This window comes from Leptonychotes weddellii, chromosome 2, assembly GCF_054177405.1.
Source record: "Leptonychotes weddellii isolate Sample4059 chromosome 2, ASM5417740v2, whole genome shotgun sequence".
Lineage (NCBI taxonomy): Eukaryota > Metazoa > Chordata > Mammalia > Carnivora > Phocidae > Leptonychotes > Leptonychotes weddellii.
Window position 1 is genome coordinate 151,463,468 of NC_138370.1, and position 12,188 is coordinate 151,475,655.

The 12,188-nt window shown below is 39.9% G+C and overlaps 1 protein-coding gene across 1 annotated transcript in view; it reads right to left on the reverse strand.

Moving 5' to 3' along the window:
• Positions 1-1,278: 1,278 nt before the first annotated feature.
• The window catches only part of LOC102735645 (death domain-containing protein 1), a 47,785-nt gene continuing 36,875 nt past the window's right edge, over positions 1,279-12,188 (reverse strand). Inside the window, 3 exon segments of the mRNA XM_081813169.1 lie at positions 1,279-1,688; positions 4,387-4,410; positions 4,413-4,443. Coding sequence (XP_081669295.1) covers positions 1,369-1,688; positions 4,387-4,410; positions 4,413-4,443 — 375 coding nt within the window. The 3' untranslated portion in view covers positions 1,279-1,368.

Consider the following 12,188-nt stretch of genomic DNA (forward strand, 5'->3'; position numbering starts at 1 on the left):
TATCTTGACCAACAAAATGTGTCTTAATAGGAATGTATTTGAAAATTGGAATCCTCTTTTTCTTTTTTCTTTTTTTTTTAAAGACTTTATTTATTTATTTGAGAGAGAGAATGAGAGACAGCACAAGAGGGAAGAGGGTCAGAGGGAGAAGCAGACCCCCCGCTGAGCAGGGAGCCCGATGCGGGACTCGATCCCAGGACTCCAGGATCATGACCTGAGCCGAAGGCAGTCGCTTAACCAACCGAGCCACCCAGCCGCCCAGGAATCCTCTTTTTCAATATGTAGCCAAATAGATATCTAGGTCCTTGGTTAATTTGTAAAAGAAAATCTTGCCTTTAAAATTCAGATCCATATAAGTGTTTAATTTTTCATGTGATTTCATTAATTTTCTGGTATTCAATAATCAAAACTAATCACAACTGATGCTGACAAGCCAAGGCCCTGATGGTTTTGCATTAATGAAATGGTAGTATGAATGTAATATCCCATTCATATCACATTGTTTTAGCTAAAACTAAAGTCTCAAAGCTTATGCACCAGGCATTATCAGGGATTATCAGTGATGGAGGAGCTTTACTGATTGTTATTTTTTTCTTTTAGCTTTGTGTTTTTTATAGTTTTTTAACGATGAACATATATAGGGCTTATATAATAAGATTTCTATGAAAACTGATTTAAGAGTAAGTTGTTTTCCTAAGTTAAAAAGGCCCTAAATTCTTTCACTGATACTTCACTTTCTCTGCACTGCCTCATTTCTCTAATAATAAAATAATAAGATTTTCCCTATTCCAAGGTCCTTTTTCTTAATAAAAGAAAAGTTTGTGGCAGCAAATGGCCGATGTTATTCTACTTTTAATTTATTTCAAACTTGTCTGTTTTCTTACTGATTTACTATCATCAGCATCAGGTCTCCGCAACCCAATTTATTTTGTATTGTTAACTGCAGGCTCCACAGTATATGCATAATGTGAATTAGTTGCTTGGGGTCCTGCATAACTAGTTTACTTTTATGTAGATAACAATAAAAAAGGGGGATTCGGTATATCATATCTTTCCTTCCCACTCAGAAAACAACCTCTGCTATTAAAATGTAAACACAGCAAACTCTATTACAAATGCTATTAAACTTGGCTGAACTCAAGACAATAATTCTTGTAGAACGTACATCTCTGAACCACAAAGGAGCCCTCAAACCCAAGAATGCTTTTTATGATCTGATTAGTGTTTTCCATCTGTCTCAAATAGCACATCTATCAAAGACTCAGTTCAAACAACTTGACTTGGAAACTTGCTAGTAAAATGTTGACAGATACCTCCTTAAAACCAGCTACCACCCTTCTCTAGGGCAAAAGAAAGAGCAACCTGGCGTTACTCTGCTGAATCAAACCACTGCTGTGGCTCCATGAACACCTTCTTTCCCCACTTGAATTTGAGCTCTTCGGAAAGATCACTCCTGCCAATCTTGTGGAGGTGACGAGCCAGAAGGCAAGCTTTGTCGGTGGAATTTGGAAGTGATTTTTTCCAGAAGCAAAGAAGTTCGTGGATCTGTTCTGTGAGATCACCAGGGTTCTTCAGTCTGATGAGCTCAATGGTGCTGCGGCTAAGAGGGAGGGACGAGGAGAGACTCGCGGCGTTTTCTTTGGAGAGCTCCTCAGCCAGCCAGTGCAGCAGGTTGTCCCACAGGGCTTCTGCCAGGCACACGTGGAACATGTCACGTTAGGACTCTTTCCTGGGGGCAGTGCTGATCTCACCCTCCGCACCTCCGTCCCGGGAAGTCTAAGGGCTCTCTGGTTTGGCCTCTGAACGGTGGAAAGATGTGGAACCAGCCCAGTGGACCGTTGAAAGCCTTTGGATCCCTGTCATTTCTGGGGTCTTCTCCCCAGAGGGAATGATTGATTGCCTAAGACTAGAAATGCTTCTCAGATTTTAACTCCCCTGAGATCCAGGAAGGCTTGTTAAAATGGATTTTAGGCTGTGCCCCAGCTAGTCTAATTAAGTAAAACTAGATAGGGGCAAAATTGAGCATTTGTAACAAACTCTGAGGTGATGTTGACATTGGGGTTCCCAACCATGCTTTGAGTAGCACTATGTTAAAGGATATTTCTAGGTTCAAAAAAATTTTTTCTTAATTAGTACTAATCTGATGCATAAATTGTACCAGCAGCTACACAGTCCTCTCACCACCAGCCCCAACTATACGCACACACAAACTCACCAAGATCCAACCCAAAGAGCAGTTCTGTGGAAGGTCCTTTACGCCAAAACATTTCCCCTGGCCTCTGGACTATTTGCAACCACAAACATCTCCTTTGAATATATCCTGTATTTCAGCATACCACTTCCCTTATCCTGTGACTCATGTCTACCACCTAAACTCATGATTCCATTTTTCTCTTGTTTGGTTGGTTGGTTATTTGTTTTTCTTTGTGTAACTCCAAGCCATCACTCCCAGTAAAGCCCCTGAGCCCCCCATCTCCCAGCTTCTGTGCCCCAGCCTGCACCATTCTCCGAATAACTCTTGCCTGGTCTGATGGGAGGTAAGAATTCTGCATCTGCCACCTCTGACTCCATGATTCCTTCCATCTACCTACTCACAGAAATTGCGCATAAATTTACATTATGAATCGTGCCACTTTTCTGGGAAAGCTACTCAGGAAATGGAGTCTCCATTACTTTCAAATCAACATTCTGCTTCCATCGTGCAATATAGGCTCATGATGGACGGGCAGGCCTCCTCTCCCCATCCACATCTTCTATCTCCTGCCATTGGCTGGCAGCAGCATCAGTAACCCTGTTGATAATCAGTCACAGCTCCGACCACATTGTTCCTTAATCTTGTTGACATCAATCACCTGTGATTCCACATAAGAAACTGACTTTCATGGCCAATCCTCAGGTTTCATCTCCCTCCAAGGCATCAGCTTCTCAATATTACTGCTGACCACTACTTCCTAAACTTCCACAGCTCTGTTCTGTTCCTCCTAATTAATATGCTTCTTGCCCCTGTCACTGACGCAGCGAGTCCTTTGATGACCGTCACTCATCTCTACTGGGTCTCACGTACCTTCATACTATTAGAAGCACATGCTGCTCCTCATGATCAGCTATGTACGTCAACAACCGCCTTGCATCCACCTTGGAATCTGTTGTCCTTTTTAGCTTTCATCGTTATCAATTTATCAATTGCCAATCCTGCTTTACTCACCCTACACTCAACTACCGAGATGTCCAGGGTTATGAAACTATGCCAGATGTCATCAACTAACTCTGTGCTCTGCACACCATTCAAGCCTTTATAGCAGCTAACAAACCCATTAAAAAAAAAATCTTTTTCCTAAATACAATATTCCCGGCAAGCACAAGAGGGGTGGGGGTAAGGGTAGAGGGAAAGGGAGAAGCAGACTCCCCACTGAGCAGGGAGCCCAACACGGGGCTCCATCCCAGGACCCAGAGATCATGACCTGAGCTGAAGGCAGCCACTTAACCGACTGAGCCACCCAGGCACCCTACAGAGCTGGGATATTTCACATCAGAGGAGATGGTTAGGGCAGTAAAAGTTGATGAATTCATTGAGGGGAGAGGACAGAGAAAGAAGAGGCCTGGGAGAGGAAGTAGTAATTCAGCAGAATCAGGAGGAAGAGAGTCAACAAAGGGGAAAGAGAGGGAGGAGGAGAACCAGGGCAGGCCGTGGCACCCAAGAGAAGGAGTGAAATGCTTTCTAGAAATCAGAGAAGATGCAGGCTGAGAGTTGTTTGCTCTGAGTTGTATTTAGGAGGGTGCTAGGAAGATCAGAAAGAGGATATCTTTTCAAGACCAAGATCAAATAATAAATGATCTGAAGATCAATAAATTATTTAGTGACCATTAACACTATAAAATGAATTGTTTCAAAGGCTAAAATAGAATAAAAATGTCAAATTCTACCCTGAAGTCTACATCACTGTTATATAATTGAATTATGCATAACTACAATCAACTATCAAATTTTCCTTTGTTGTGGTTTCATACCCACATACCTCTATGTAAAATCTACTGGCCTCAAATGTGGAGTTGAAGAGACCACACTTTGATTCACAAATTAATTGTCAACATTTTGGAACTAACTGTAGTTGTTTACCAAAGTAAGCAATTACTTAGTTATCTTAGTAAAATAATCCTTAGCAGGATTCATATTTCTTGTAGATTTCAAAAATTTTAATTACACCCATATTTGAGAATGTTTTGGTTTATATGTGCATGACTTCCAAAGGAAATTCATCTATTAGGCTAATAAACATAATGATTATTTAATTGCAAAGTCACTTTCTCCTTTTTTTATACAATGATTCACATATATATGAGGAAAAATAGTGCCACTGTAAGGAGGACTGAGCAAATATTTCATACCTACAGGATAGGTAGAAATTCTTTGGTACTCTGTGGATGGTTGATCAATTTTTTATGCTATTGGAGGAAAAGGACACAGAATAAGCAGAAGAACTCATTAATTTGTGAACAAGCTACAAATAAAAATCCATCTGAACCTTACCCATATTTGAAAGAAGTACTAAATTGCACACCTTGCAAAAGTAGAATGTGTATTTGTGCATGCATGCTCAGCAATTGCTTTCCTAAGATAAGGCAAAATACATTAACCCAAATCTTTCAATGAATTTAAATGTAAGACTACACGTTTAAATATTAGTATAGCAGTCACGTTAACTCTGAATAAATATTTTCCAACTAAAATTTGAAACTGTTAAGACCAACAAACATAGAGCAAGCTACCTGTATGCAACAAATGCAATATTTTATTAAAGCCCTGATGGGGAAGGCACCTTGCCCCAGCACTCAGCACGAGGCCTGGGTTCTCTAACAATAATTTTTGGGAATGAATGAGTGAACCAAAGTGCATACATGATGCCAAAAATAATCACGTTTTTGAGCAGATATTTTTCTGAAACCAATATTTTATCAAGAATATTCAAATATATAATTATTACTTTTCTTCACTGTCTGCAGAATAGTTTGTTCTCAGTGAATATGGGATCATGGAAACAACACAAGAGATAAAGGAACAACATCTGGGTTTGGAAAACTGTTCAGTTGTCTGGACAATTTATTTACCTCTCTGGTCTCAGCTCTGAAATGTGATTTATTAAAAAAAAAAAATCTCAAAAACCTGTATACAAATGTTTGTAGCAGCTTTGTAACAGCCCCAAACTGGAAATAATTAAAATTTCCTGCAGTAGTGAATGGTTAAACAAACTATGGGACATCCACACTATGGGGTGCTATTCAGTAATAAAAGGAACAGATCATTGATACAAGCAATAATTTGCATGGGCCTCTGCCCAATGGTTGAGTGAAAAACTCCAGTCTTAAAAGGTCGCATATTCTATGATTCCATCTATATCACATTCTTAAAATTACAGAATTATAGAGATGGAGAATAGATTTGAAATTGCCAGGAGTTATGGATGGTGGGAGATGACCATAAAGGAGTAGCGCAAGGGAGATCTTTGTGGTGATAAAATAGTTCTGTATCTTGAATGCAGTGGTTACACAATCTACGCATGTGATAAAAGGGCCTAGAACTATATACACACATTATATCAATGTCAACTTCTTGGTTTTGATATTGTGGTATAGTTATGTAAAATGTAACCACTAAGGAGAATGGGGTAAAGGATACCCCAGACCTCTTTGTACTCTATTTTCCAACTTCCTATGAATCCATAATTATTTCAATAAAAACCTTTTATTATTTTTTTAATAGAGCGAGTTTAAATACCTTTTAATTATTTGGAACATTTTGGAAAATACAGACAATCCTGAAGGAAAAAAATACCTTCTACAAATCATTTTCCAAGCTTCATGTAGGTTTTTAAAAAGCTGTCTATAAAACCTGACATAGATTTACTTATATGCAGATGCACTTGTGACAGAAAATGCTACAGTAGTAATTTACAGTGGAACCAAGTTTTGCATGCATGCACAGTAAAGAATATTTCAGTGATCCTACTTAAGGTACTGGTATGAACAATAAAGTTGTTGAAAAGCTAGTATTTCTCATTAATACTGTCCAAATGGTCAAAATAATATACACATAAAAGCATATGAGCTAATATATTAGGAGCCATACAGGATTTCAGAAAATTAAGACTGGTAATCAAAGTTAATTTTTTAAAGATTTTATTTATTTATTTATTTGAGAGAGAGAGAGAGAGAGAAAGCACACGAGGTGGGGAGGACAACAGGAGAGGGAGAAGCAGACTCCCCGCTGAGCACGGAGCCTGACATGAGGCTCGATCCAGAACCCCGAGATCATGACCTGAGCTAAGGGCAGACACTTAACCCACCGAGCCACCGAGGTGCCCCTCAAAGTTAATTTTTAATGACAACATATCCATACAATATTCAATGGCACCAATTTTTATGTGGAAAATGTCATTAGCTACAAATGCCTCCTTCCTGTAAGAATGTTCTCAAAGGCAAATGCCTCTACCATTTAAGATAAGAGGTGAAATTCTTCTTATATTTGAATATTTTCCTCTCTAAACTATTGAATTGCCAAGTGCCTGATCAAAGGCAATCCTCACATATGCTTCAATACTTCTCAAAATAAAAACTTTTTTAAAAACATTTACTTCACAGCAATGATACAAGGATAATCCAAGTGTGTTACGCTAACTAACATAGCACACTGCTGGTTCATAGGGAGATTTCAATACAAGTGGTTAAATCTGGATATCATACTTTGTAGGTATTCTTGTCATAGTCATCACATAAACATGTATATAAAATTTCCATTGAGAAGCTTTAATGGGGGGAAATTAGGAAATAGCATAAGAACAACAAAAGTTCAAGTGTACTAATATTGTGGAATTGAAAAGTAAGTGCACATAATTTTTGAAACATCAACTATGTGCTTAAACCTCACGAAACAAAAAATGAGAAATAGCAATTTAAACAGTGAAGCAGATTCTATCTTTCCCATCAAAGGGCACATGGCCTGGATTGAGCCTGAGACAAGAGACACTGTTATTTCTTTGTATAAATAAATTTCCTCCCTCAGTCCTTCTTTCTTCAGAAATGTGTCATAGCATTTTGATGCACTGAGAGTGAGTCTACTGTTTAAGGATATGTATTTTTTCACATACTTGAAAATTCAAGCCCTGTCCTTCTGGCGCCCAACGATAAAAGTAGTGGGTTGGAAGAGCATGGAAATCTCTGGCTCTTTTAGACTTGAAGTCACTATGCTGATCTCCCAATTGGCCTCTTCATCAGGGACGTTCAGTGCTCCCTTCACTTCCTTTTTCTTCCCTTTCCCTTTTTTATTTTGTTTTTGTTTTTGTTTTTGCATGATTTTTTCTGTGCACTATTTTTGCCTTACATACCACCTTTCAAATCTCACTAGTGCTCAGGGTCAGCTCCAGGCAGAACAGAGAAGCCTCTGCTTGTCCTATGGCGTATCCCCTCCCATGGACTCCCAGTATCAAAGGTGGCTCCCTGGATGCCTTCCTTGGTGGCCCTGACTCTAATTTTTTCCTACTTTCCTCTCTTCCCTGTTCTAATCCAAAGGTGTCATTCTGTTGCATCTTCTCAGCTTCTACTATTGGGTGAAGGAAGGTTTGCTATTCTTCTAAGGTTACCTGCTTTTATATTAATATTGTGTATTTTATTTTGCTGAATACCATTTCCTAAATGCCATGTGGAACATGTCACTGCTCAGGAAGATTGTTGGCAAAATCTAAACCTGGCTCCCAAGCTCTCCGTAATACACACCTACCTTGTAAAAGAGTGTAGTGGGGTGTAAGTAGCAGTTTTCCCTTCACCATTAGCCTCGCGAAGGCATTGGTATAAAATTATAAGTAATTCAGATATATACAGATGTGTCTTATTTATACTAAGTGCAGTGCAGGCCTCATTAACTAAAAAGTGGTCCAAAAAAATTGGAAGCAAAGAAAGCCATTCACACCTGAAATGGTGTTGTGTCTCGAATTTTATAGGCCTTTGTTGTTAAGACTCCTTCAGTTATTATTCTTTCCGCATTGCCTAAATACAACCCTGTTACCGAATTCTTAAAACCAAGCGAACCATTTTTTAGTTGAGCTCATATATGTGCCATCTTGATCTTTTTGTGTGCGACCCAAAAAACTGGACTTGAGCATATTTATTATTTTACCCAACATTATTTCCCATGGCACCTTCAAAAGCTTCCCTTCATTACGTTTTCAGCACTCCAAGAACCTGCTATGATCAGTCTCGGCTCTACTTATTAGATTGGAATGTCTTTGAGAACCAAAAGGCATCTTGTTTCTATATTAATTCTTCACAGCGCTGAAATGGTATTGTATACATAGGGTAGTATAAACTGTTTATATGATGACATCTTCTCTTGACCTGAATGATCTCCTCCTACAAATCCTACCATATTTTTAAGGCACCAGTCAAATTTCACCTCTTTTATCAACTACTCTCATCCCTGCTTTCATATTTGGGAAGTTAGTTACTATCATTCAATTTATCTTTTAACATAATATTGTCTTGTGTTGTTGTTAATGCCATTCATATATGCCTGTTTTCTCTCCCCAACTTGGCTTTCAGTACTTTATTGTATCCTTTTTCTTTTTCAAGAAAATAAGTAGCTTTATTAACATGGCAACTTTTTTCCCTTCATAGTAGGATTTTGACCCCAAATACTTATCAGTTCTGCTATGTAAATGAACTTATGGCTGGACTACTTACGGAACCTTGAAGATACCTATTCCCTGTCCAGTGTAGGGTCCAATGTAGACAGTCCTCACTTTTCTTCCCCAGCCCCTCAACAGCCTCTGTAAATATGTCTTTCATTTCATGTCCAGAATCCCCTGAAATGCATCAGGGGATTCCATCAACTTGTATAGAAAACCAAGATCTTGTCTTCTGTTCTAGGTTACATGTCAAATAAAGCTGAGTCAGGCTTGTCCAAACAAACTGACCAAATGGGTTATGTCAATTAGTGTGTCACATGAAATTTAAATTTTGAACAAAACACCCTCTCCTCCTTTGGTCTCACCCAGAAATTAAAGTCTCAAAATATAGACAATACCATCATCTGCTCCTTCTTCTGATTCATCCATCCTAGCCATGTCTGCCCCATTCACATCCCCAGCTGAAGTCTGGTCCCTTGTTCAGCTTCTTTAGTACTTGTTGCATGGAGTTGTCTTCTAGAAGTAATGTAGCTCCTTCAGTGCCTCCAGAGCTGGAGAAATCCAATTCTGAGTCTCATGAGTCACACCCAGACCCAAAGTTCTGGGGAGCTATCCAGTCACACAAGAAAGAGCAAAGCACCTCAACATTTAGAAATAACCAGACTTCAGGAACAAATCCAGTTCCTACAAGAGTTTACAATCTAGGCCCTAAATCTCTTGTGTGAGAGCGTTTTCAAAAAAAAAAAGAACTTTCCCAAACAAAACATTTAACAATCCAAATTCATATTGAAGTCATCAACCACAGACCAACCATAACAGAAACATAGTATAAGTGAGGACAGCATGTAGACAGAGAAGACAAAAAGGACGAGAAAACACAGAAGGCTCTCTAGTTTCAGCTTCTCTATGGTGTCAATCTCCATCAGTTGACCCGAAATCACCGGCTGTAAACTGCCGATCCTCCAAGATGATTTGTTTGCTTTTCTCGGTCTCCTAGACTAGGTCAATCAATACCTCACTGCCATCTTTAGAATCTCTTTGGCCTCCTCTTTGGCCTTCTTTGCATTGTTTGGTCATTCCTCGACTCCATCTTTTGGGTTCTAAAGATGATCCAGTGTGCTTTCCTCCGAGGCCTTCACATGGGTTTTTATTTGGATGAGCAGACCTTCCATTTTCCACAGCGTGCTCCTATTCTACATATAAGCTCTCCCCTGCACTCAAGTGCAAGATGTTATGTCCTCCTGCATCTTGCTGATGATTAGAAGCAGGAATTGCTTGAAATCTTCCTTAGACTCCAGTGCTTCCACTTTCCCTGGTTCTGATAGTTTGATGATGACCAACGGCTGTATTTTTCCTGCTACTCCAGAATTACAGCATCAATGTGAGCAGAGAAGCAGCAACAAAATGGAGACCCAGCTGTCAACGAGAGCTCTGCGTGTTGAGGCCCCTTTCAAGACATGACTGTGCCTCTGTTTGAATAAATCTTTAGGCCCATGATGGAGATGTTTCTGCCCAGGGTGCAAAGTCAGAAAACCAAAACTTAGATAATTTTTATGTCCCTGTAAATGCACTGCTTGACCGGAAATGTAGTATATCCAACTAGCCAATCCCCAAACTCCAAGCCAACTCTGGGCCTCTCACCTCAAACAAGATTGACTATGGGGCCCCAGGCAATCAGATGTTTTCCATTTGCCTCTTCCTTATTCTTTAGTCATCCTATAAAAGCTTTTTGCCTTCTGCCCCATTTTGTAGTTCTCTGAGACTGTCCACTTCATGAAGTATTAAATAAAGTTTGTATCACCTCAATTGTCTTTTTTTTTTTTTAAAGATTTTATTTATTTATTTGAGAGAGAGAATGAGAAACAGAGAGCATGAGAGGGAGGAGGGTGAGAGGGAGAAGCAGACTCCCTGCTGAGCAGGGAGCCTGATGTGGGACTCGATTCCAGGACTCCAGGATCATGACCTGAGCTGAAGGCAGTCGCTTAACCAACTGAGCCACCCAGACACCCCTTCAGTTGTCTTCTCTAATCATTTTTAATACCTCTTTATGGACTTGCTGCTCATAGAACCTATTATATCCTTTTCTGTATCTTCTTTTATATCAGTACTTACATTTACCAAATGGTTGCCACACCATACCTCAATAAATACGTCATAGTCATGAGGACCCTCTGTGGACAATCTTGAGGATTGTTATCATCATAAATTTAAGGTCTTCAGTTTCAGCAGGGACCAGGGCTGCTCAGGAATGTTTTTACGTATCCCTGAAGATTCTTCCACCATTCCCTACTTTGGATACTTCAAACCTTTACCACTCTTTGCAAGACCTCTACCTCGCCTCTAACTGCCACTCTCTCAGCAAGGGGTTTTATCTTCTACTCACTGAAAAAATAGAGGAGAAGTTCTCAAACCTTAGTGTTCATGTAAATTAATCTGAAATAAAAGGCAAAAAAAAAAAATAAAAATAAGCTCACAGCTTGATTCAGTTGGCCTCAGATAAGGCCAAATTCACACCAAGCCAACTGGGTGACTCTGATACTGAAATATGGTGGTTGCCCTTAGAAAAACACTGTCAAGTAGGACCTACACCAGTTATCAACTTGTACCCCAAATGGATCCTACCGAGTGCACAGAAGAATGAAAGAAATAGCTTTATCCAAAAAATGACAAAGATTTCTAATACCAGGACCAAAGGGAAATTCGGCTTGCTTCTTACATACCTTACACTGTAGGAATACAGTAGTCATAATCATGGCTAATTCATACATTACCTTACAGGGGTGACATAGATGACTTAGCTCTGGTGTCCACCTCCTCATCCAGAAACTCTAGCTTCTGGCACAGTCCTCTCCAAGTGTTCCGAGCAGACTCACAGGCTTTACTCTCTTGGCAGCCACACTGTTCCACTAGCTACCCCTCGATGTTCAGCCAGGCAATGCAGCCACCCGGGCTCCTTTTGTGGACACAACTGTCTCCCTTCCCGGGGCTTCCATGTGCACTATCATGGAGTGTGCCATGATGATTTCTACCCATCCTGCACTCTTGCTCCAGAGGTATCATATAAGCAGAGCTGTTGCTCACCAGTGGTTAGCCGTAGGTTTGTTCCACTGCGGCTCTGCCATTATTCCGACGCATCCCGACTGGCTCCGTACGGAGCTCATGGTTGTTCCTCATTTTTTCCAACGCAAAGCAATTCTCCACTAGTGGCCACCCTAAACCCTCCTAGTATGTATGCTCTGTGGTAAAATGTGATGGAATGAAGAAAGCAGCTCCCTACCCATCGTGTTACATGACAGTAAAGTAATATTGACTGTGCCCTGATGTGTCACAGAGTTTAGTGAAAGAGGTCTTCCATTTTTTAATTAAAACTTTGGAAAACAGTGTGGATGTTCCTCAAAAATTTAAAAATAGAGCTACCCTATGACCCAGCAATTGCACTACTGGGCATTTACCCCAAAGACACAGATGTAGTGAAAAGAAGGACCATATGCACCCCAATGTTCATAGCAGCAA